Source organism: Myotis brandtii, unplaced genomic scaffold (genome assembly GCF_000412655.1).
Source record: "Myotis brandtii unplaced genomic scaffold, ASM41265v1 scaffold684, whole genome shotgun sequence".
Lineage (NCBI taxonomy): Eukaryota > Metazoa > Chordata > Mammalia > Chiroptera > Vespertilionidae > Myotis > Myotis brandtii.
The window spans coordinates 1,462,482-1,489,584 of NW_005370673.1; the positions used below are offsets into that span (position 1 = coordinate 1,462,482).

Here is a 27,103-nt window from a genome sequence, read left to right on the forward strand (position 1 = left end):
GTTCTCCTTGCGCAGAGCGTGTGGTGAAGCTCCGGTCAGTTCTCCAGGCTTGGGTGCTGCTGTAGTAAAAGAGCTAAAGGGAGTTGTAACCATCCTTTTCTCTCCTGATAAGACCACTTGGAAGGTTTCAGGTTCAAAGGCAGTCAGTGCACTGTTTATTCTAGACATCACTGGTTCTTCCATCCGGGGCATGCAGCCTCATGGCTCAGCCTGGGAAGGTGAAAGGCTAAAGGGAACCATGATGTAAGAAAAAGAAAAAGTTTAATAATCAACGTTTTTTCCTATTATTACATCAGCATTCTTCCTAAGCTCTCTCTATAAAAGGACCACATTTCTCTTGGTACTTTAAATTTTAGTTCCCCAATACACTTAAAAAGGAATTTAGGCAGAAATTCAATCCTGCAGAGTGATGGCAGGTGCTACAGTTCAGTACTGGCACCCGCTGTGGAGGAGTGACCGCTGCTCAAAGCCACTGTCTTGGTGCAGAGTGCATGGAGTTCTTTTTAGTAAATGAACCACTTCCCCGCCCCCTTTTTTCCTTTTTCTGTTAGAAGCTGGTTGACAATTGTCTTGGTGTTTGGTTTGGTACTTCTGCTAAAAGGCAGGAAGGCATTAGTAATGAATATTGTGCATTGATTGAGGGACTTCAAAGCTGGTAAAGTGGCTGGGCCTTGAATTCTTGGGCTAGAGTGGTATCATAGCAGAACCCCAAATTGGAGCCACATTGTACGGACAGATGAGTAGCTGATTCAGTTCACAGTTTTTAGAAGTATTATTGGCCCAGAATTATCTTAATAGAGCTTATGTAATTTATAACTTGAAAACAATTACATTTTGGCCATAAGGTGACAGTATTAATAACTAAACTGTTTATTTTTATCCTTTAGTTAGTGAAAAAGAGTTACATGGCAGTTTAACCATTTAATTTTTTATTATTGAAATAGATGTGCACTTGGATTTGGAAGACCGCCTTGCAAAATTTATGAAGACAGAAGAAGCCATTATCTACTCGTATGGATTTGCCACCATAGCCAGTGCTATTCCTGCTTACTCTAAGAGAGGGGACATTGTGTTTGTGTGAGTAACCTTTACCTACGTTTCTAATCAAATTCCTTTGAAAATAATATTGGCCCTCCTAGAAAAGTCTTTTGTTAGAGGCTATCTGCCTAAAATAATATGATTTTTTTTGTTTTTAAAGAAATTCATAGTCACCACAGCTAAGTAATTCTACAGAATTTGTGAGACAGTCATTAGAAGGATGATTACCTCAAGGTGTCGGCACTCAGTTATCTTTCATTATGATTTTATTATTGCTATCGAGAAGCCCAGAGAAGGCCCACCATCTCCCTTCCCTGCACAGCTCTGTGGCCATGTGGTATCCTTGTGAGACTCCACTTCTCTGTACCCCAGCCCAACACTTCGTCTCTGCTGGTCTTGCTTCATGGCATGTTAAGAACACAGAAGCCACCCTGACCGGTTTGGCTCAGTGGATAGAGCATCAGCCTGCGGACTGAAAGGTCCCAGGTTTGATTCCGGTCAAGGGCATGTATCTTGGTTGCGGGCACATCCCCAGCAGGGGGTGTGCAGGGGGCAGTTGATTGATGTTTCTTTCTCATCATCGATGTTTCTAACTCTCTATCCCTCTCCCTTCCTCTCTGTAAAAAATCAATAAAATATATTTAAAAAAAAATAAGAACACAGAAGCCATGAGTCGAGGGCTTCCTTCATTCCTGTGTGCAAATCTGCCCCCTCATGCATGTATACTAGATGGGTTGCTCTTCGCTATGGAGAGGAAGAACAGAGAGAAGTGGGTATGGCTGGCATAGCACAAGCAGCTGCCTGCACCTTCCAGAAGCCTCCAGCCCAAGCCTCTGTTGTCTTTTGAGTAGACCATTAAATGACCCTTTGAATTTAGAAACAAATTTACTTTGAATTTTAAAAAAAACACACACACACAAATTTACACCGAGTCGTTGTGGCTCAGTGGTGGAATGTAGAGCCATGAACCAGGAGATCATGGTTCGATTCCCAGTCAGGGTACATGGCTGGGTTGTGGACTTGATCCCTGGGGGGGGCCGTGCAAGAGGCAGCTGATCAGTGATTCTCTCCCCCTCTCTCTTCCTCTCTGAAATAAAAAATATATTTAAAAAATATTTTTAACATATTTAAAAAAACAAAAGCAAATTTACTTTTGCCTTTTTTCTCTCTCTCTTTTTTTAACACCATAGCCAGAATAAATTTTTTTTAAAAATACAAATCTGATTATGTCACACTTTTAAGAGCTTCCATTGTTCCTGAAATAATGATCCAGGTCTTTATTTTGATTTTGCATGTTCTAGACTACTTTTTCAAGCTCATTTTGTACCATTTTCCCTCAGGTTGTCCTGCTGTAGCCTCACCAGCCTTAGATACTAGTTTCCCCTCACTTCAGGGCCTTTGCACATGCTAAGTATATTGTTCCTTATCTCATCTCCTGTTTAATTCCTGCTCACCCTGCATGTAATATCACTTCTGCAGGAAAGTCTTCCCTTACCTCTCAGGCCAGGTCAGGACCCATGCTGCATGTGGAGAAGAACTTACAGCTACAGAGGTCTGGTGCCTTGTGAATCTAGGACCACATGGCACTCGCTGCCTGTCAGAGTCCCCCTGCTCCTCAGGCCTTCTCATGTCGTCAGGCGTGTGTAGCACACACACCTCTGCTCTCTGCTCATCTTGCCTCAGACTCACGGAATACGACAGTTTTAGTAGTTAATTGCCTTTTAATAGTGCTCAGTAAATACCAGTTCAGTGAATGAATGAATGGAGACTGGCGCTCAAAAGAGGGGTCGGAGCGACTGGCCTTCCCTGGCCCCTGCAGCCTCCTACTGCTTCTCACCCACTGTTGGAATTCCTGCTCGTGCAGCAAGCCCAGCCCAGGACGCAGCACAGGCTCTGCCTGGGCGTCTCGGGCCACACGCTGTTCATTCTTCTATCACCCTGCAGCAACCTGGGAGCTCTCCAGCACATGGCCTGAACTAGTGTTTCCCCATGTCACGAGAATGAATGTTTTCATTAACTTTTTGCACATAGTTAAAAAAAATCCAGTAAGACTCACCACAGACTTGAGAACTGCTGATTTAAAGTATTTCTGGTTTTTAGTAAAAATAGTTACAGACAAATTCATGTCATCCAGATCCAGTATCACCTTATATAAGAACCTCACTATATAGACTTTTTGAGTTTTAAGTCCAGAAAAAGTGTACAGTTACAACTGAGTTTGTATTCTTCTTTTGTCACATAATAAGTACTATGTTATCCTTTTGGTTTTAACTGCTAGGAAAACTAGGTTAAATTCGCTTCCAAATGTTATACCCAGTGTCTTTGAACTTCAGTTTCTAGTCAGTCATGAGACAATTTACTCTTATAATTTTAAATATTTTGCCAGAAATTCAGTAGGAACATTATAGGTAAAAATATGTTTCTTTGTGTCCTCATTTTGGCAGCCTCCCTGTGGTTAGTAAATTATTTTTTATAAATTCATTATGCATAGACAGTATGTCTGAAGCTTCATTTTCTTCCTTTTTTAGTAAACAGTGATAAAGCCTTGTCAATAGGAGGTCTCAGCACAGTGGTTGTTTATGTATTTAAGCCTTTCCTGGTCACTCTACTAAGTATATGTTCATATTACTTCATATGTCTTTTTTAATGCAATATTTTATATTAAGATAATTGTGTATTTACATACACTTCTAAGAGATTCTTTGTGCCTTTTACCTAGTCTTTCCCAGTGGTCACCTCTTGCAAACTATAAAAGAGCTTCACACTGGGATATTGACAGTGATAAAGTCAAGACACAGAGCATGTCCATCACCAGAAGGATCCTTCATGTTGCCACTCCCATGTCCCTCCCAACCTACCCACTATTTTTAATTTAAGTTTTAAGATGAAGTCTATTTTATATTTGATTTAAGTCAGTCTATCAAAATAGTATCATTTAACATGTAATAAACGTAAGTTTTTAATGAGTTACTTTACATTCTTTTTTTAGCCGTTTTTTAATTTTTAAATTACAGTTGTATGAGTCTATTTCTGTTCTGCTTGTTTATGTTTTTAGATTCAATTGTGGGTTATTTTTGTTTTTTTATATATTTTTATTGATTTCAGAAAGGAAGGGAGAGGGAGAGAGAGATAGAAACATCAATGATGCCAGAGAATCATTGATCAGCTGCCTCTTGCATGCCCCTAATGGGGATCGAGCCCGCAATCCAGGCATATGGCCTTGACCAGAATTGAACCTGGGACCCTTCAGTCCGCAGGCCGACACTCTGTCCACTGAACCAAATCTGCTAGGGCAGATTCAATTGTTGATAGATATGTATTTATTACAACTTTATTGTTCATATTTTTATCTTTTTTTTCTTCTTTAGCATTTCATATTACTGGTTTGGTGGTGATGAACTCTTTTTGCTTTTTTCTTGTCTGGGAAGCTCTTTAGTTGCTGTTCAATTCTGAATGCTAGCTTTGCTGGGTAGAGTAATCTTGGCTGTAGGTCCTGGCTTTTCATCACTTTGAATATTTCTTGCCAATAACTTGGGCCTCTTTGGATTCATCTTATTTGGGACTCTGAGCTTCCTGGAGTTGTATGTCTCTTTCATTCACCAAGGTAGGGAAGTTTTCTCTCATTATGTATTCAAATAGGTTTCTAGTTTCTTGCTCGTTCTCTTCTCCTAGTATCCCCATGATGTGAATGTTGATATGCGCTTGAAGTTATCCCAGAGGCTCCTTACACTAGCCTCACTTTTTTGGGGTTCTTTTTGCTGTTCTACTTGCGTGTTTTTTGCTTTCTTATATTCCGAATCGCTGATTTGATTGTCAGCTTTATCTACTGTACAGTTGACTCCTGTAAATTACTCGTCATTTCAGTTAGTGTCTCCTTTATTTCTGACTGGTCCTTTTTTAAAAAATATTTTTTATTGATTTCAGAGAGGAAAAGAGATAGAAACATCAATGATGAGAGAGAATCATTGATTGGCTGCCTCCTGCACAACCCCGCCTAGGGATTGAGCCTGCAACCCGGGCATGTGCCCTGACTGGGAATCAAACTGTGACCTCCTGGTTCCTAGGTCGGTGCTTAGTCACTGAGTCACACCGGCTGGTCCTGACTGTTCCTTTTTTATGCTGTTGAGGTTCTCACTAAGTTCATTAAGCATCCTTATAACCAGTGTTTTGAACTCTGCCTCTAGTAGATTACTTGTCTCGATTTTGTCTAGTTTTTTTCCTGGAGTTTGTTGTTTTATTTGGGACATGTTTCTTTGTGTCCTCATTTTGGCAGCCTCTTTGTGTTTGTTTCTATGTATTAGGTAGAGCTGCTACATCTCCCAGGCTTGGTAGAGTGACCTAATGTAGTAGGTGTTCTGTAGGGTCAGTTGCACAGCCTCTCTGATCACAAGCTGGCACTCAAGGTGTGCCACCTTTTCTTCCCCAGTGTGAGCTGTGTACACCTCCCTCTTGTAGTTGAGCCTTGATTGCTGTTGGCACATCGATGGCGGGGATTTAACCTCAGCCCAATCATCTGCAAGGACTGGCTGTAGCCACTGACCACCGACCTCCGACCACCATGGAGGATCAGCTGTGCAGGGACCCACCGCTGCACAGAGCAGGACTTACTTAGTAGGGCTTTGATGCCCACTGAGCCTGCTCCTTGAGTGTGTTGCTTGTGGAGGTGGTTGGGTGGTGGTGCTTTGACATGGTCTGAAGGTGTCCACTGAGTGTACTGGCTCTGGGGCCTGCCAGAAGATACAGGCCAAGGTCAGCCACTGCCAGTGTTCTGCCTGGGCCACTCAGCACAAGCTACAAAGCGATCTGCAGGTGGCTGCTACTTGTGCTGAGCTTAGAGGTTCCCAGGAGAGACCAAGCTGTGACCCAAGGCTGGCTACAGCTGGTGTCAAACCTTGGGCCTGAGGTATGGGGCATGCTGAAACCACATGCTGCTTGTTTGAGAGATTTTAGGAAAAATCTAAAGCCTGAGCCATTCTATGGAAAAGCCACTGGAACCAGCTTAGGTGGGCCCGAAATTTGGGTGGAACAGGACCTCAGGGAATCACCAGGGGAGGGTCTCAGGAAAGGAACAGTGGCCTCTGTCAGCACTTCTGTCTGGGAGAAAGCTGACCCTCCAGCTCTCTCTTATGCCGGCCAATTCAGTTCCTCCCCTTGTGCTCTTTTGAAGCTGCTGCCCCAGCACTGGAGCTCAGAGGGAGTGAGTTCTAGTAAATTCGTGTGTGGGCCCTTTAAGAGTAACTGTCTGGGACTCCAGCAGCCCTCCATCTTACTCAGTCACAATTACCACTGGTTTTCAAAGCCAGAAGTTATGGGGACTTTTCTTCCTGGCACTGGAACCCTGGGATACTGGGTCTGGTATGGGGCAGGGAGCCCACACTCTTCAGGGGGACCTCTGCAGCCAAGATACCCCTCCCAATTTTATCGGCCACACATGGATGTGGGACCAGCTCATTCTGCAGTGACTCTGCCTCTCCTACTAGTCTTGATGTGGCTGCTCCTTTAAATCCCTAGTTGTAGGACTTCCATTCAGCCAGATTTCAGGCAGTTCTGAATGATGGTGGTTCTGTGGTTAAGTTGTAATTTTTATGTGGTTGTGGGAGGAGGCAAATACTGGGTTTACACCTACACGCCTACCCACTTCTTAATCCCTGGCATCCACTAATCTATTCTCCATTCCCATAATTCTGTCATTTTAATATTGTTGTGCAAGTGCGGTCTTACAGTAGGCAACATTTGGGGATTGGTTTTCTTCAGCATTAATTCTCTGGAGATTTATTCAAGTTCTTGTGTGGAGCAAGAGTTTGTTTTTTGGATTGCTGAGTCATAGTCCATGGTATGGGTGCACCACAGTTTGTTGAACCTCTCATCTGTTAAGGACATCTGAGTTGCTACTCTAAACATTCACTTACACATTGTTCTGCGAACGTAAGTTTTCATTGCTTTGGGATAAATGCCAAGGAGTCCAGTGCTGGGTCATACAGAATTGCATATTTAGATTTTAAGAAATTGCCGAACTCTTTTTCAGAGTGGTTGTTTCATTCTATATTGCCATTGACTGTATAAGTGATCTAGTTTCTGAGCATTTGGTATTATCACTATCATTTTATTTTAGCCATTCTGATAGGTGTATAGAGATATCTTATTGTGGTTTTAATTTACATTTCCCTGATCCCTAATGATGTTTACTTTTTTTTGGACTATGTGTGGTCTTAGCATCAGAATAGTACTTCATCAGATCAATTGGAAAGTGTTCTCTTCTATTTTCTGGAGAAATTGTATAAAATTGTTAATTCTTTAAACGTTTGGTAGATTTCTCCAGTAAAACCACCTGGACCTGGAGATTTATTTTTTGAAGTATTTTAATTACAAATTCAATTTTCTTAGTACTTAAGGCTATTCAAATTATCTGTGTCATATTGGGTGAGTTTATGTTTTTCAAGGAGTTAGTCCATTTCTTTTAAGTTGTCAGATTTATATATATGACGTGCTTTGTAATATTCCCTTATTATCCTTCTACTGTCTGCAGAACCTGTAGTGACACCCCATTTCATTTATGACTGGTAATTTGTGTCTACTCTCTTTTTTGTCAGTCTTCCTAAAGGTTTGTCCATTTTATTGATCTTCTCTTTGGTTTATTGACATTTTTTTCTATTCTATTTTTGTTTTCAGTTTTTTTGACTTTTAGTATTATTTCCTGCCTTCTCATTATCAGTTTATTTGTAATGCATTAGTGCTGTGAGTTTCCCTCTCAGCATTGCTTTAGTTGTGTCTAACAAATTTTGATGTGTTTGTTTTCATTTTTATTTAATTGTGTTTTATTTACCTGTAAACCTTCTCTTTGACCCCTGGATTATATAGAAGTGTATTGTTTAGTTTACAAGTGTTAGAATATTTAAATTTGTTGTAGTTTGTTTTATGGCTCATGATGTGGTCTCTTTTAAACAATGTTCTGTTGTCACTTTAAAAAGAATATTCTGCTGTTCACTGGAGTGTTCTATAAATGACAGTTAGTTGATAGTGTTGTTGAGTTCTTTTATATCCTTGCTGATTTTCTGTCTAGTAGTTCTATCAGCTGGTGTAGTTGTGATTTGTCAATTTCTCATTTCACTTTTATCAGTTTTTGTTTCTTTTCTTTTGCAGCTCTATTATTTGGTGCATATTTATTCCAAGTCTCTAGGACAGTGGTTGGCAAACTGTGGCTCAGCAAACCGCGGCTCGCGAGCCACATGTGGCTCTTTGGCCCCTTGAGTGTGGCTCTTCCACAAAATACCGGCTCTTCCACAAAATACTGACTTCTGCACATGGGCCGCGAAGTTTCAATCGCACTGTACGTGCACGCCTGCACGTGGTATTTTGTGGAAGAGCCACACTCAAGGGGCCAAAGAGCTGCATGTGGCTCGTGAGTTGCGGTTTGCCAGCCACAGCTCTAGGATAAGACCCTTGTTACCATTATATAATGTGCATCTTTGTCTCTGGTAATTTTCTTTGTTCCAAAGTGTACTTTATCAGATATTAACATAGGCAATTCTGCTTTCCCTTGGCGAATGTTTGCATGGTATATTTATTGTATGTAATATATATGCACTCATACCAATGTTATTGAATAATATGTGTGTGTGTGTGTATTTTTATTATTTAATAATAAACTACTTTTATTATTACATTTGAAGTGAATTTCTTGTAGGCAGCATATGGTTGAGTCATGTTTAATCTATTCTGTCAATCTCTAACTTTAAATTATATGTTTTGGCTATTTTCATTTAGTGATATATGAGACCTTAAATCTGCCCTTTTCTTTGTTATTTGCTCTCTGAGTTTTTGTTTTTCTACTTTCTCTTTCTTTCCTCTTTGTTGGTTATTTGACCATGTATGGGGATTCCATTTCTATTTACCAATATTGTTTTTTACTGTTTCTCTTTGCATAGTTTTTTAAGTCATTGCTCTAAGTATGACATTATATATACACATAAGTTATCACATTCTACTGCTCATTTTCTTACCAGTTTAAGTATAAAACCTTTACCTTTATTTACATCCCTCTACTCTCCTCATTTTTAAAGTAATTATTTAAATACTAGAGTCCTGGTGCACGGATCGTGCACCAGTGGGGTCCCTCGGCCTGGCCTACAGGGATTAGGCCGAAACTGGTTCTCCAACATCCCCCGAGGGTCCTGGATTGCGAGAGGGCAGTTCTCAGGTGACGCACCCCAGAATTGGGCTCCCTCCTCTCTGGTTCCAGGGGCTTCACCCGAGAACCGCAGCTGCCAAATCACCACAGCTCGGCAGCTCCTGCATTGAGCGTCTGCTCCCTGGTGGTCATTGCACATCATAGCTACCGGTCGAACGGTTGGACAGTCGCTTAGGCGTTTATATCTACACTAATAAAAGAGAAACATGCAAATTGACCGTCCCTCCACTATGCCCACCAGCCAATCAGGGTGATATGCAAATTAACCCAACAAAGATGGCAGTTAATTTGCATACACAGGCGCGGAGCAAAGACTGAGACAGCAGAAGGAAGCCCAGCACTGCAGAAGGGAGCAAAATGGCGGAGAAGGGAATGGAGCCAAGGCAGCCGAGATGGGCGCGGAGCTCAGGTAGCAGAGATGGGAGGGCGTGAAGTGGCGGAGAAGGGAGGGAGCGAAGCGGCGGACACGGGAGGAAGCCGAGGCAGCGGAGAAGGGAGGGAGCGAGGCAGTGGAGAAGGGAGGAAGCCGAGGCAGCGGAGAAGGGAGGGAGCTGAGGCAGCGGAGAAGGGAGGGAGGGGGCCGAGGCAGCGCGGAGAAGGGAGGGAGCGAAGTAGCGGAGACGGGAGGGGGCCGAGGCAGCGCGGAGAAGGGAGGGAGCGAAGTAGCGGAGACGGGAGGGAGCAAAGTAGCGGAGATGGGAGGGAGCGAGGCAGCGGAGAAGGGAGGGAGCGAGGCAGCGGAGATGGGAGGCTGAGGCGGGCTTCACTCCCTTCTCTGCTTCGCTCCGGCCTCAGGGAGGGAGCCGGGGCAGCAGAGACGGGAGGGAGCTAGGTAGCGGAGAAGGGGGGAGCTGGGGCAGCAGAGACGGGAGGGAGCGAGGCAGCGGAGATGGGAGGCTGAGGCAGGCTTCACTCCCTTCTCTGCTTCGCTCCGGCCTCAGGAAGCCCTATTCTTGCAGGAATCTTCTTGACACGGGCCTCTAGTATATATATACACTAGAGGCCTGATGCATGAAATTCAAAAGCCTGGCTGGCAATTGAAGCGTGAGCGTCTGGTGTGGAAGGGTAGGTCCCACCTGACCTCCGGGTTCTGGGCAATACCTAATCCCCCAAGTGCCCCCCTCCGCCTGAGTCACAGCACCCGAGTCCCCATGGGGAGATGCAGTGAGCACGGCTAGATGCTGTGGGCTGTGGCGCAGCATGGGCCTCTGCGCTGCCCAGTGGCGCCACATGGAAGCCAGGCAGGCAGTGCACTCTCCCAGTCAGCCTGGCAGACCGGCTTCTGCATGAACCCTGATGAGCCCGACTGGCCTCTGCAGTCCCAGCAGCTGTGGCTCACCAGAAGAGGCCACGTGGGGCAGGGTGGGCTCCTCATGGGCGCCTGGTGTCCCTGGGTAGGGTAGCAGATGGAGTGAGAGTGAGCCCGGCGGACACCCCGCATTCTCACCGCACCTCTGTCCCTGTCACTCCCGTCCCCAGGTAGTTGGCGAGAGGTAGCAGCCCCGGCCCGAGCACCACGGGAGGTTGGTTGCCGCGCCCTGGTGGTCAGCGCACATCATAGCAAGTGGTCAAACTCATGGATGAATGACCGCCCAAGGGGACAATATTCATATTAGGCTTTTTTTAAAATATAGGATAGATGTCCTATACATACATTGAGAACCACGTCAGACAGTGTAGTTTTTGCTTTATCCATTATACTAATAAAAAAGAAATATGTAAATTGGTAGTCACTCCACCACACCCACCAGCCAATCAGGATGAGTATGCAGATTAGCCTAATGAAGATGGCGGGTTAATTTGCATACATAGGCACGGAGCGAAGACTGAAGGCTCCAGCCTGAGCGAAGACTGAAGACTGAAGACGCTTGGCTTCTCCGCTGTGGCCAGAGCGCAAGCCTCGCTGCAGCCGGACCAAAGGCCTGGGTCACAGGTGCCAGAGGAAAAGCGGTGCCTTCAGCCAGGCAGGGGAAGGGCCTATTGCGTGAATCTTCATGCAACGGGCTTCTAGTCTATAATAATAAAAGCGTAATATGCTAATTAGACCGGACAGCTGCATGACCTGGACATCATTCCAGACGTCCTTCTGGATGAAGCCGCGGCGGCGGGGGCCGAGGCAAAGGCAATTAGGGCCAATCAGGCAGGCAGGCGAGCGGTTAGGGGCAATCAGGAAGGCAGGCGAGTGGTTAGGGACGATCAGGCAGGCAGGCAGAGGCGGTTAGGGGTGATTAGGCAGGCAGGCAGGCCAGGAGTTAGGAGCCAGTGGTCCCGAATTGGAAGAGGGATGTCCGACTGCCAGTTTGGGCCCGATCCCACTGTGGGATCAAGCCTAAACTGGCAGTTGGGCATCCCCTGAGGGGTCCTGGATTGTGAGAGGTGCAGGCCGGCTTAGGGACCCCCTTCCCATGCACGAATTTTGTACACCGGGCCTCAAGTTGTTTATAATGCTGCAATGCACATAGCGGGGGCGTATATTCTTTTGAATTAGTGTTTCAGGTTTCTTCGGCTATATCCCAGAAGTAGAATCACTGGGTCAAAAAAGTTTCATTTTTAATTTTTTGAGGTAACTCCAGTGGCTGCACCAAACTGCATTCCACCAACAGTACATGAGTGTACCCTTCTTTTCTTCACATCCTCATGTTGTTTGTTGGTTTATTGATGATAGCCATTCTGACAGGCATGAGGTGATTTCTCATTTTGGTTTTAATTTGCATATCTCTGATGATTGGTGACATTGAGCATCTTTTTATATGTCTATTGGCCATCTACATGTCCTCTTTGGAGAAGTATCTATTCAGGTCCTTAGCCCATTTTTCAATTGGATTGTTTGTTTTCTTGGTGTTGAGTTGTATAAGTTTTTTATACATTTTGGATATTCACCCTTTATTAGATGTATCATTGGTGAATATGTTCTCCCATTCAATGCCTTTGCCCATTTTTTAATTAGGTTTTTTTTATGTTGAGTTGTATATAAATTTTGGGTATTAATCTCTTATCAGATATATCATTGATGAATATCTTCTCCTATTCTGTGGGTTGTCTTTTTATTTTGTTGATGGTCTTTTCATTTTGTTGATGGTTTCCTTTGCTGTGCAAAAAATTTTTAGTTTGATGTAGTCCCATTTGTTTATTTTTTTTTCTTTTGTTTCCCTTGCCAAAGGAGATATAATAGAGAAAGTGTTACCTGAAAATGTCCATCCAAGGTTTTACTGTCTGTGTCTTCTTTTAGGATTTTTATGGTATCGAGTCTTACATTTAAGTCTTTAATCCATTTTGAGTTTATTCTTGTACATGGGGAAAGAAAGTGTGGTTTTAATTGTTTTTGCATGTATCTGTCCAATTTTCCCAACACCATTTATTGAATAGACTGTGTTTACCCTATTGTATGTACTTGCCTTCTTTGTCCATATAGGTGTTGGTTTATTTCTGGACTCTCTATTGTTCCATTGATCTATATGCCTGTTTTGGTTGTTTTTTTTATGCCAGTACCATGCTCTTTTGATTACTGTGGCCTTGTAGTATAGTTTGGTATTAGGTAGCATGATTCTTCCAACTTTGTTCTTCTTTCGCAAGATTGCTTTGGCTATTTGAGGTTTTTTGTGGTTCCATATACATTTTTTGATTATTTGTTCTAGTTCTGTGAGATAAGCCATTTTGAGGGTATTTGAGTTGAATCTGTAGATTGCTTTGGGTAGTATGGACATTTTAACAGTGTTAATTCTCCTTATCCATGAGCACAGTACATGCTTTCATTTATTTTTAACTTCTTCAGTTTATTTCTTCAGTGTCTTATCATTGACAGGTACAGGTCTTTTACTTCCTTGGTTCTATCAGTTCCAGTAGTTTTATTGTGGGATCTTTATGGGTTCCTTGCATACAGTATCATGTCATCTGCAAATAATGACAGGTTTAATTTTTGCTTTCCAATTGGATGCCTTTTATTTCTTCTTCTTGCCTGATCGCTGTGGCTAGTCTTCCAGTACTATCCTGTATAATAATCCTATATAATAAAGAGGTAATATGCAAATTAACCCTCATGCCCTCACAAGATGGCTGCCTACGACCAGGCCGGCCGTGGGGTTAGTGAAGGACAACCAAACGACTGAACAAGCAGGCTTCATGGGGTGACCAGGCCAGCAAGGGGATTAGTGAGGGATGACCAAACAACTGAACAAGCAGGCTGCGTGGGACGACCAGGCCGGCTGAACAGCAGGCTGTGTGGGGCAACCAGGCCAGCAGGGGGGTTAGTGAGGGACAACCAAATGACTGAACAGCAGGCTGCATGGAGTGACCTGGCCGGCGGTGGGGCTGTGAGGGGCAACCAGGTCGGCGGGAGGGGGGGCGGCAGTTGGGGGCGACCAGGCCGGCAAGGGGTCAGTAAGAGGCGACCAGGCCGGTGGGGGAGGGGGCAGTTAGGAGCAACTAGGCTGGCGGGGATGGTGCAGTTGGGGGTGACCAGGTCAGCAGGGGGCAGTTTGGGGTGATCAGCCCGGCATGCAGAGGCAATAAGGGACAATCTGGCCAGCGGGGGAGGGCAGTTAGGGGCGACCAGGCAGGCAAGCGAGCGATTAGGAGCCAGCGGTCCAGGATTGGAGAGGGATGTCTGACTGCTGGTTTACGCTCGATCCCTGGGATCGGGCCTAAACCGGCAGTCAGACATCTCCCGAGGGGTTCCGGATTGGAGAGGGTGCAGGTTGGGCTGACGGGGACCCCCACGTCCCCCCATGCACGAATTTCGTGCACTGTGCGTCTAGTGTTGAATAAGAGTGGTAAAAGCAGGTATCCCTATCTTGTTTCTGATCTTTTTTTATTGGCATATAATTGATATACAATATCTTATTAGTTTTAGTTTTTCCCCATTGAGCTGTGTGTCATAAATGGCCTTTATTATGTTGTGATACGTTCCCTCTATTCCTACTTTGCTGAGAGTTTTTATCCTAAACTAGAGGCTCGGTGCACAAAATTTGTGCACTGGGCGGGGGTGGGGGGCTCAGCCTGGCCTGCACCCTCTCACAGTCCGGGACCCCCTGCTCGCTGCTCTTCAGCATTGCCGTGGAGGAGGGAGAGGCTCCCGCCACCACTGCTGTACTCACTAGCTGTGACGCTGCCTGCCTTCCTGCCTGATTGCCCCTAACCGCTTCTGCCTGCCAGCCTGATCGCCCCCTAACCGCTCCCCTGCCGGCCTGATTGACGTCTAACTGCTCCCCTGCTGGCTCAATTGCCTCCCAACTGCCCTCTCCTGCTGGCCTGATTTCACCCCCAACTGCCCTCCCCTGCCAGCCTGATTGCCCACAACTGCCCTCCCCTGCCGACCATCTTGTGGTGGCCATCTTGTGACGTCATGCGACGCCACCTAGGCTTTTATTTTATAGAATGTGTGCTGGATAGAACCAGGCAAGAGAACCTAGCTATGATGATCACCTGAAAAAAAAAAATAAAAGAATGTGTGCTGGATTTTGTTAAATGCTTTTTCTGCATCTATTGATATGATTATATGACTTCTATTCTGCATTTTGTTTATATAGTGTATCACATTAATTGATTTGTGGATATTGTACAAACCTTGCATCCCAGGAATAGATCCCACTTGATCATGGTGTATGATCTTTTTAATATATTGCTGGATTTGGTTTGCTAATATTTTGTTGAGGATTTTAGCAGCCTATAATTTTCTTTCTGTGTAGTATCTTTATCTGGTTTTGAGTTAGGATACTCTGGCCTCATAAAATGAGCTTGGCAGTCTTCTCTCCTCTTGAGTTTTTTTGGAATAGCTTGAGAACAGTAGGTATAAGTTTTTCTTGAATTCTTGGTAAAATTCACCTGTGAAACCATCTGGTCCAGGAGTTTTGTTTGTTGGAAGTTTTTTGATTGCTGCTTTAATTTCATTAATTGTAATCTGTCTGTTCAGATTTTCTTTTTCTTCATGATTCACTTTAGGGAGATTGTATGTTTCTAGGAATTTAACCATTTCTTCCAGATTGTCCAATTTGTTGGCAAACAGTTGTTCGTAATATTTTCTTTAAATCTTTTGTATATCTTTGGTGTCAGTTGTTGCTTCTCCTCTTTCATTTCTGATTTTATCTTTCAACTCTTGTTTTCTTGATGAGTCTGGTTGAAGGTCTCTCAATCTTGTTTATCTTTTTAAAGAACTGGCTCTTGGTTTCATTGAAAACGTTTTTTTATTGGCATATAATTGACATACAATATCTTATTAGTTTCAGATGCACACTACAGTTGATCCTTGTTTCTCAAATGTCTCCCATCTCGAACAGTTAGGTTCTGGACCAAGTTGTTCACAGAAAAAATATCTGGGTTGTTGATCAAAACTTCAATTTTCGACCTGACAATTCTTTTATGCTGATACCTCAGCATGACAGAAAGTATCTCTCAGGGAACAGAGGCGAGAATGCTTTTGTTGGTGGGAATCTATGATTAGTACAATTTTAAAACATAAAGAAACCATCAAGAGTGCTAATGTTACTAAGGGTGTGAAAGTGCTCACAAAACAATCACAGGCAATTGAATAGGTAGAAAGACTGCTGCTGAGCGGATAAAGGAAAAGCAGTTAGCCAGTGATAGCATTTCCCAGGCAGGGATATAGTAAAAATTTGTTTAAGGCTAGTAGGGGGTGGTTTTATAAATCTAAGAAGTGTTTTTTTTCCAGATCAAACAGTACATTAGATGTGCTGTATTTAAGAAAGGTTAAAACAAGGAATCAGTTGAGGGTCTTAAATGGATTCATTCAATTTACATTATTTCTAATGGGAAAAATGATTCTGTTTTCAAACAAATTACTTCTCGAACAGCCTTTCAGAACAAATTAAGTTCAAGAAACGAGGTTCCACTGTATAGTGATTTGATACTTGTATATGTACATATGAAATGATCCCCTAGTAAGTCTAATTACCATCTGTCACCATACAAAGTTATTACAGTATTATTGCTATTCTAGTAGCTCTGCGCACGAATCCATGCGCCCTCCTGTAGCTCTCTGCCCACTGCCCCGCCCTCCTGTAGCTCCCCCTGGCCCCCCCTCATAGCTTGTTGCCCTGCCCTCTCCTGTAGCTCTCCACCTCCCACTTGCTTGCTGCCCTGCCCCCTCCTGTAGCTCTCCCGAAGCCCACTTGTACCTCGCTGGGCCACCCTCCTGCTGATCCGTGATCTGGTCGTTATGCCTCAGGGCATAATAGCTAATTAGCATATTCCTCTCTTATTATATAGGATTCCCTATGTTGTACATCACATCCCCATTGACTTATTTAAATTTTTATGATGGGAAATATGTACTTCTTAATCTCCTTCACCAGTTTTCCCCAGCTCACTGAATGGGTACGCCCTCTGGTAATTTCCAGTGTGTTTCCTCTATCTATGAGTGTGTTTCTGCTTTGATTTGTTTGGGTTTATTTGTGTGTGTTTTTAGTTCCACATATAAGTGCAATTATATTGAAACCGAAATGTGGGGTGTTTGAGTCCAAGTTCATTGTCTCGAGAAATCGAAGAATGAAGTCACAGACAAAAATGATTAGCGGAACCGAAGTTTATTGGGAGAAGCCAGTCCTGGAACAGGTGCCGCTGGGGTTCCAGGAGCAGCCAGCGTCCAGGCTTCCTTTCCATGTGACAGTCGGGTGTAAAGTCTATCAGTCCATGTGCAGAGTCCCAGTGGACATCAGCCACATGGGCGCAGGGGTGTGCTCCCACCACAGGAACATCAGGAACCCATTGCGCCCTGAGAGAGGCAAAAGGGAGTGCACGCTTTTTAATTGAGGGTGTGGATACAGCCTTGCTAGCTCCTGATTGGACTTTTTAAAGAATTCTGCTTAGCAGTATCCTTGGGATTGGTTTATATGCCTCACTGCCTTATGATTGGTTATTTGCATGCCTCCTGTCTTAGAAATATCCATACATTTTCAAGTTCATGCCTCTCTCAGGCGCCCTTCCTTCCCCACCCAGTTGGTGTCTTTGTAACTCCACCTAGTTGGGTTCCTGTTTTGTTTTGTTTTGTTTTTAAAATATATTAATGATTTTTTACAGAGAGGACGGGAGAGGGATAGAAAGTTAGAAACATCGATGAGAGAAAAACATCAATCAGCTGCCCCCTGCACTCCTCCTGCTGGGGATGTGCCTGCAACTGAGGTACATGCCCTTGACCGGAATCGAACCTGGGACCTTTCAGTCTGCAGGCCAACGCTCTATCCACTGAGCCTAACCGGTTAGGGCGGGTTCCTGGTTTTACTTCCTCTTCCCATGGTCCCAATTCTGACTACCTAGCTTCCTCTGTCTCCTCAAAGTGGTATTTATCTTTCTCTGTCTGACTTTTTTCACTCAGCATAATATTCTTTAATATTCCATTCTTTTTTTTTTTAATATATTTTATTGATTTTTTACAGAGAGGAAGGGAGAGGGATAGAGAGTTAGAAACATCGATCAGCTGCCTCCTGCACACCCCCTACTGGGGATGTGCCCGCAACCAAGGTACATGCCCTTGACTGGAATCGAACCTGGGACCCTTGAGTCCGCAGGCCAATGCTCTATCCACTGAGCCAAACCAGCCAGGGCTCCATTCTTTTTATACCGAGTGATATTCCATTGTGTATTTGTACTACAGCTTTTTTATCTACTTGTCTACTAATAGGCACTTGGGGTGCTTTCATATCTTGGCTATTGTAAATAATGCTGCAATGAACATAAGGGTGCATATGTCTTTTGAATTAGTGCTTACATTTTCTTTGGATAAATACCCAGAAGTAAAACTGCTGGATTGTTGGATAGGTCTCTTTTCTATTTTTGGAGAAAATATTGTTGCCATGATTGCGCTAAAGTTATCAGAAGTCCTGGCTCCGTATCACCTCAGGATTGACATTTGTTGGCTGTTTTCTTTCATTCTGCTTAAAGACCTCTGGTTCTTGGTAAGACAGGTAATAGTTGGTTGACACTGAGGGGGTGCTTTCTCTCCCTCATTCTCCTGAGCCTCCTCTGATACAGGCCACATTCAGGAGAGAGAGGTTGCCCCTAACTGCAGGGTGAGTGGAACTTGGCATGCTCTCCATGGTCTCACTGACACCATGTTGGAGCCCCATGTTACCCGTCGGCACAGATCAATGTCTCAGCTCCCTTCTCCAGCACCACCCGGGGATGCTGAGGTGCCTTGCTACAGCCTCACCAGGGTCAGAGGCTAAGCCCTCCCCTCAGCCTCTGCTGGTGCGGAGGGTGGGCCCGGTATTCCTGTGGTGTGGCTGCAACGGAGCCGTTATTGTCAGCTGGGAGCCCTCTTTCCTCTCCCTTTGGCTACAGAACACAGGCTTCTGTTAGAGTTCTTTTGTCTGTGTCCGTGGCATTTCCAGGTGGCCAGCTTCATCAGCCCTCAGTCTGGGAAATCCAGGAAACTCGTGTCATGCTATTTCTCAGGTCCCTAGCTGGTCTGACTTTTCTCTCCATCTTTCAGTCTTCTTAGACTTACTTTATATGTAATGTTAGGGGTTTGGTGGCACCTAGTAAGAAAAATAGGGAAAATGTGTCTACTTCATCTTCCCAGACGTAGAAATCTTGCATATACTTTTAATTAATACAACTTACTTTAAAAATATATTTTCTCCTAATGAACCCAATTTAGAAGATCTCATGGAAGTTTAATCTGCAAGATTCAGAGTTCTACCTGGTTTTGCGGATAGTCAGCTGTCCAGGACGGCTTCTCTTGAGCGTGGCATCCCAACCAGAGGTGCCGCTGTGGTGCAGCGTGAGTGTTCGTGCATTTCTCAGAGAGCCCATGCACAGTAAGGCCTTAGCCTGCTGACGCCGAGGTGAAAATACAGAAGAGTGCTGCTTAGAACAGAACCAGGATGTAGTTTTGTGGAAAGCGCTTGCAGGGGGAAGCGCAAACAGTGATGTAAAAATGTTCAGGTGTGCTTTATTTATTTGTCATGTTCACATTAACAAGTAAATGTAGGTCATCCTACTCAAATGCTAAGAATATTGACAAGCCCTTTAAACCCCAGTTTGGTTGTACTCTTCCTTACAGAGATAGAGCTGCCTGCTTTGCTATTCAGAAAGGATTACAGGCATCGCGTAGTAACATTAAGTTATTTGAGCATAATGATATGGCTGACCTGGAGCGACTGCTAAAAGAACAAGAGATCGAAGATCAAAAGGTAGGATTCTTTTGAAGAAAATTATGCAGTTCTTTTCTACTCTCTAACCAGCTAAATTATATAGGAAATGATCATTTGTCATGAAAACTTGCCTGTGGATCACATTTGGATATTAAGGATGTTCCTGCTTATTAAGTGCACTTCATGCTGTAGAGCCAAGTCTGATGTAATTGCTTCAGTACTGCCAAGATTATGTATGGCAAATTTGGGGAAGGTAATCAGGCAGCTTTCTACAAAGGAGAGAGAGCACGAGCCGGTTTGGCTCGGTGGATAGGGTGTCGGCCTTCGGACTGAAGGGTCCTAGGTCCGATTTTGGTCAAGGGCACATGCCAGGGTTTCGGGCTCGATCCCCAGTAGGGGGCGGTCAGGAGGCAGCCAATCAATGATTCTCATCATTGATGTTTCCTTCTCCCGCTCCCCCTCTCCCCCTCCCTCCCTCTCTGAAAGCAATAAAAATATTAAAATTTTTAAAAAAGGAGAGAGAAAAACAGCCTGCCCTATGGGTGGGGGTGTATACTTTCAGCTCTGCAGGAATAGCTCCAGATTCAGTAGGGCCGTGGTTGGCAAACCACGGCTCACGAGCCACATGCGGTTCTTTGGCCCCTTGAGTGTGGCTCTTCCACAAAATACCACGTGCGGGCGCGCACGTACAGTGCGATTGAAACTTGGTGGCCCATGCGCGGAAGTCAGTATTTTGTGGAAGAGCCACACTCAAGGGGCCAAAGAGCCGCATGTGGCTCGTGAGCCGCAGTTTGCCGACCACTGCACTAGGGTGTTCATGAGATGTAATGATTGGATTCAAAATAGATTAATTCATATCAGAATCAATCATGTATCAATTAAGTGGAAGAAACAATAACATCAGATCTGAATTTACAAATTTATGAACAAAGTGAGACTCTCTCCCCACCCCACTGTCATGTGCCTCTAAGCAGCTGCTACCTGTGAGAAACAACAGCCCCAAACTGGGTTTCCTGCCTTCTTGCCACCCATTTACACCGTTTCTTCCCCTTGAGGGAATGGGCTTGTTCCTCCGTGTGCCATGGGCGTGTGGCAGAGGAAATGTGTTCAGAGCATCACTGTTAGAATTATCATTTATTTTCTTCTGATGACGTGGATGAAGAAAGTAGCTCTGGTCTGTGATTCTACAGGAACTGTTACATGTAGACAGGACTAGGAACCTGGTCACCACAGCCTGTCTCAGCGTCACTTTCAAGAGGACTGTTCCAGGACAGCTCATGCATTAGAGTCACTGATAAAAATGCCCATTTTTGTGTCAATTTTTGTTTATTCAAATATTTGCATTATTCCTCTAGGATTCTGTCGTCTTTGTTAGGAGACAGCAGTCCTTACTGAGTACATAGACTCTCTGATGAACTTCCTCTGTGATACATGTGTTGTAGCTGCACAAGTAGGAAATTTTTTTTTTTAAATATACTTTTTAGTGATTTCAGAGAGGGAGGGAGAGGGAGAGAGAGAGAGAAATATCAATGATGAGAGAAAATCATTGATGGGCTGCCCTCTGCACGGCCCCTACTGGGGACTGAGCCCACAACCCGGGCATTTGGCATGTGCCCTGTCTGGGATTAGAACTGTGACCTCCTGGTTCATAGGTCAACCCTCAACCACTGAGCCATACCGGCTGGGCACAACTAGGAAATCTTAACATTGAAACTATTCCATTGATGACTTTTCTAAAAATCATAAAAAAAATGTCCCTTGTTCTGACTTAGTAATAGCATGCTACCAGACTGAAGAACATTGCCTTGAGGAATATGGCCAATGACCAGTCTGCTGTAGAGTTTATTCTGCCAAATTAGTATTGTACAAATCTGGAAAACATGATATTCAAGTTTCTGTGTGTGTGTGTGTGTGTGTGCGCTTTACCAGATTTATATTACTTGTGAACTTTTTTTATAAAAAATAAAATTATCTTGAAAATGTATTTCCATGTTATAGTTTTTACTAATTAATTTATACTATATTTTCCTGCCAAGAGTAGGTTTTCTAATTTACTCTACATTTTTATTTTTAAAGGTGATTCTTTTTCAGTTTTATATAAATGTTAAATTTTTCAATATTTTCTACTTAGATGCTTATCTTTCCTTTGAGACTGAATTAAAATATTATAGTGTAGTCCAGGTATGGATCAAATTTTTGGGGGGTGGTGTTAATTTCCCAAGATGTTTCTTGTTCCTTTTCCTACAGGGTTCTCTTGTCATATATTCTTCTAAAAATAAATAAATAAGTCAAGCGTTTTATGGAAGAAATACAAATAACTAAGCATGTGAAAAATAATCTGAGAAAGATTATCAGAGAAAGTAGGCTAGCAGTTTTGACCTGCCCAATTAGGGAACATTTTTTAATCGTAATAATCAGCCTCAACACAGACATGTGTGATGGGACAGAGGGCCCTCTTGGGGGTTTCATTGGCACAGCCTTTAGACGCAGTCACATTCCAGTATTCTTAAGTAGCTGTACCCTTGGGACTGGGATGTGGGGTGCTGTTATAGAAGATAATCAGAAATGGTGTCAGAAATTGAAAGATATTTACGATTTGACGTAAAAAAGCAAAACAAGGGAAACAGCCTAAATGGAACATTAGGAGAATTGTTAATTTATGGTAAACCTACAAGGTAGAATTTCCCCCCCCCAAAATCATGTTTTAAATAATATTAAGTAATGTGGAAATGCTCAGAACATCCTATATAATAGAGGGCTAATATGCAAATTAGCTGAACGGTGGAACGACCGGTCACTATGATGCGCACTGACGACCAGGGGGTAGATGCTCAACGCAGGAGCTGCTCCCTGGTGGTCAGTGTGCTCCCACAGGAGGAGCGCCGCTCAGCCAGAAGCCCTGAGCCAGGCTCACGGCTGGTGAGCGCAGCAGCTCCATGGCAGCGCTAAGGATGTCCACCAGGCAGGCAGGCAGAGGGGTTAGGGGCAATCAGCATGCGGACATCCCCCGAGGAGTCCCTGACTGCGAGAGGGTGCGGGCCAGGCTGAGGGCCCCCCCCCCTCCCCCAGTGCATGAATGTGGTCCACTGGGCCTCCAGTCTATACTAATAAAAAGGTAATATGCTAATTAGACCCGATAGACTGGACATCTTCTGGTTGTCCAGTCCTCCTTCCGGACAAAGCCACGGTGGTAGGGGCGGAGGCAGAGGCGGTTAGGGGTAATCAGGCCAGCAGGGGAGGGCAGTTAGGGGCGATCAGGCTGGCAGGGGAGAGCATTTAGGGGCAATCAGGGCAGGAAGGCAGAGGCAGTTAGGGGCAATCAGGCTGGCAGGCAAGTGAGCGGTTAGGAGCCAGCAGTCCTGGATTGTGAGAGGGATGTTTGACTGCTGGTTTAGGCTTGATCCTGTAGGGATTTTGTGCACCGGGCCTCTAGTCTATATATAAAAGCCTAAGCAACTGGCCAGTAGCTATGAAGCACACTGACCACCAGGGGGCAGATGCTCAACACAGGAGCTGCTGAGCGACAGAAAGTTTGCAGAGTGCCCTCTTGCACTTCAGGACCTCTTGGGGGATGTTGGACTGCCGGTTTCAGCCCAATCCTCACAGACCAGGCCGAGGGACCCCACCTGCCAGAGGGACCCCGCTCACTCTGCAGACGCCCTTCGTGCCCTGGCGCCGCCCCAGGTGCGGCCGGCCTGGGAGGGACCACAGGAGCTTGGCTCCAGGGTGTGTCCAGCCCATCTCGCCCTGTCCCGCTCTGCTGGGCACCTTCTAATTAATTTCCTTTCAATGTGCATGAATTCATGCACCGGGCCTCTAGTAATATCATAAAATCCATGTCCTAAAACTATTCCAGTAAAATCCTGATTTGAACAATGTAATTTATAAAGATACCAGAGGCCCAGTGCATGAAATTCGTGCATTCAGGGGGGTGGGTGTCCCTCAGCCCCGCCTGTGCCCTCTTGCAGTCCAGGAGCCCTTGGGGAATATCCAACTGACGGCTTAGGCATGCTCCTGGGAGCCGGCCTAAGCCGGCAGTCGAACATCCTTAGTGCTGCCACAGAGCCGCTGCGCTCGCCAGCCATGAGCCTGGCTCAGGGCTTCTGGCTGAGCGGCGCTCCCCCTATGTGAGCGCACTGACCACCAGGGGGCAGCTTCTGCATTGAGCATCTGCCCCCTGGTGGTCAGTGCACGTCATAGCAACCAGCCATTCTGCAGTTTGGTCGATTTGCATATTAGCCTTTTGTTATATAGCATAGGATGCTTTTTACAAGAACGACAAAAGTTATCAATGTGTGGTTGTGAAGAGCTAATTTGTTAAATTGTTTTTTGTACTTTGTTATTTCCTAAGAGTTTTACATTGAATATTTTCAAATCCTAAATAAGATACTTTGTTTTTAAAAGGCAGGGAAAGGCAGGATGCCCCCATGTCCCCAGCAGACCTGTGGCCTTGAAGTTTGTGTTAATGGCAGAGTAGAGATGACCAAGCAAACTCAGTGGTGGATACTTCAGCATACTGTGACAACTTTCGGAGTGTCCCAGCCTTGGGTTCTAAGCACCCCTTAAAGCAGAGCTCTGGCATTGGAGTTTCTAGATGTCCATCAGACAGGAGCTTAGAGGCAAGAAACTTTGAGTAGGAAGGTGGTGGTAAACTGTCTGTGGACCTCAGTGTTTTCAGCCTAGCACGTAGGAAGCATCTACACATTTGGCAGAGGGACTTGGAATCACCGAGGGCCAGGGCAGGTGTGTGTTGTCTGAAAAAAATCCCTCCACACCACTGCCTTCCAGCATCACTGGATGAGGTCATAGTCAGGTTTCCCTGACCCAGTAGTGTGGAGTAAAGAAAGGGGTTTCATCTGTTTTTTGGTAAAAGAAGTATAAAGTAGGCTTTGTCTGTGTTTTTATTATGGAAAATTCTGGGCACTTTCAAAGGGAACAGAATAATATAATGAAGTCCCTATACCCTTCTCCCAGCTTGTTATCAACATTCTGCCGTTCTTCTATCCTCTGAACCACAATCTAATTCCCCACTACATCTCATTGATGACGATTGGCATCATTGTTATAGTTTATATTTTAGGTAAAATTAACAGACACTGAAACGCACAAATCCTTGTCTTTTTACCAATGGTTGGAACCATATAACCCAAGTATCATGGCCTCTATCATGACATCAAACACCCTGTCATCCCAGAAAGTTCCCTGGGCACCTTCCCAGTCATTCTGAGCTTGGAGGGTTTTGTTTGTGTGATAATAGTCTCAGAGTGCCTCAACCATGTGTGTGTGTGTGGTGTCTCCTAGTTCATTGCAGGAGCTGAAAAACATGTCTGAGAGGAGAAAGCACTATTTTTCCTCGCATAATAGCACGATCTCAAACGTGGGCTTGAAATTCACACTATCAATTTTTTTTATTTTGATGAATAAATCTTGTAATAGATTTTTGTAATTTGGAGTTACTAAAATTTAAATGTTTATGGTTTTTCTTTTAAAGAATCCTCGCAAGGCACGTGTAACTCGACGTTTTATTGTAGTTGAAGGCTTGTACATGAATACTGGCACCATTTGTCCTCTTCCAGAATTGGTAAGCAACCATGATTTCATTATCCTAGTATTCGGACTCTTTGGCAGTTTGCCTTTTGTTTATGACCACTTATAATGTATAACGTCCACACTGCTGTGCACAATAAGGTCACAAGCACACTCTGATCATACCGGGGAAGTAGAGTAGCATGGAATGCCTACCCTGGCCTTTAAAGAGTGATCAAGACTCACCTTTTTAACACCAACTTCATCAAGGTGTAATCCTATATAATAAAAGCCCAATATGCTAAGTGTCCTACCGTTTATTCGACCAGTCGCTATGACGTGCACTGACTACCAGGGGGCAGATGCTCCGACCAGTAGGTTAGCTTGCTGCTGGGGTTCGCCGATTGGGACTGGGCGAGATAGGCCAAACACGCCCTGGAGCCAATCTCCCTCGGTCCCTCTTCAGCCTCTAAAATATTTCTTCTAATTAATTTCCTTTCAGTGTGCACAAATCCGTGCACCGGGCCTCTAGTTGACATATAATAAAATACAAAGAAAGTTTACAGTCTAAGTTTTGACAGATGTATACGCCCCTATCACTACCCCCATAGTTGAAATACAGAACAGATCTCTCACTCTGGAATGTTCCCTCACGCCCCTTCCTAGTCAGTACACCCAAACCTGGCCCAAGGCCACCATTGATCTATTTTCTGTTCCTATAGTTTTGCCTTTTGTGTAGAACTTTGTCTAAATAAAATTATATGGTATGTATTTTGTAAAACTTAGCTTTTTAACAAGGAAAGTAATACACTGTTTTTAGAAATCATGACTATTGAGATTTTTTTAAATTGAGGTGAAATTTACATAACATAAAATTAGCTTTTTTTTTTTCAACTTCCAGTATCATTTTTATTTTTCCAATTTTACTGAAATGGGAATTCACATTTACAAATACTGAGAAAGTTTATAGAACCTAAAATGAGGCTTAAATAGTATGGAGCACTGTCTTGCTACAGTTAATTTTATCCAGATTCTAGGAAAAATAAATGATACTGGAAGTTGGTAAAATTAGCTAAAGTACCCAGCATAGTGGCATTTAGTACATGCACAGTGTGTGCACCTTCAATTCTCTCCTTCTAATTCCTTGTCATCGCTCCCAAAGAAGGCCTGTGCCATCATGCAGTCACTCCCCATTCCCCCTCCCTCATCCCTGAACAACCACCAGTCTGCTTTCTGTGTGGGTTTACCTATTCTGGGTATGGAATCATCCTAATATATATCAGGTACAGTAGTCCCCCATTATCCGCATGGGGCACATTCCAAGACCCTCAGTGGATGCCAGAAACTGCAGATAGTATCAAGCTCTATATATATACCATGTCTTCCCTATAAATGCATATATACGATAAAGACTAACTTACAAATTAGGCACAGAAAAGATTAACAATAACTAATGATAAAATAGGACAATTATAACAATCCTATATAATAAAAGCCTAATATGCTAAGTGTCTGTTCCAGTTGTCTGTTCAACCAATCAAAGGGTAATATGCTAATGATATGCTAAGGCCACTCAACCGTTTGCAAGGACGTGCACTGACCACGAGGGGGGCAGACAGTTGACCGGTTGACCAGTCACTATGACGTGCACTGACCACCAGGGGGCAGATGCTTCGACTGGTAGATTAGCTTGCTACTGGGGTCCAGCTGATCAAGACTGAGTGAGATGGAGAGAAACCAAGATGGCGGCTAAACACCTGAAATTGCTGCCTCGCACAACCACTTCAAAAATACAACTAAAAGACAAAATGGATATCATCCAGAACCACAGGAAGGCTGGCTGAGTGGAAATTCTACAACTAGAAGGAAAGAGAAAAGCACACCGAGACTCAGAGGAGGTGCAGTGCGGAAGTAAAATACAGAGGTACAGAGGCGCATGCGGAGAGGGCTGGTGGCTGAGGACACGGTTGTTTTTTTCAATCGGGAGGGAGTCTCAAGCTCTGAGCTCCAGTTCTGGGCGAGTCTCTGGGGACCCAGACTCATACGGGAGAAACTGGACTGTCTGGCATCGGTCGGAACTCAAGGGCAGCTTTCTCTCGGGGGTGCTTGCAGCGATTGCCGGGACACTGAGAAGCAGGGCCTCTGAGGGCAGCCATAACTGCTCACTCCGCCCTGTTGATCCCCTGGGACCCCGCCCTGCCCAAGCCACGGAGGCTTTTGCATATGAAAGGCCTGGCCCTTTGCA

General features: G+C 44.4%; 1 protein-coding gene across 1 annotated transcript in view; it reads left to right on the plus strand.

The window, feature by feature from the left end:
• The window catches only part of SPTLC1 (serine palmitoyltransferase, long chain base subunit 1), a 91,115-nt gene that overhangs the window by 38,552 nt on the left and 25,460 nt on the right, over positions 1–27,103 (plus strand). Inside the window, exons 6-8 of the mRNA XM_014529506.1 lie at positions 945–1,077; positions 19,242–19,371; positions 24,824–24,913. Of these exons, the coding sequence (XP_014384992.1) occupies positions 945–1,077; positions 19,242–19,371; positions 24,824–24,913 (353 nt within the window). The remainder of the gene's footprint in view (positions 1–944; positions 1,078–19,241; positions 19,372–24,823; positions 24,914–27,103) is intronic.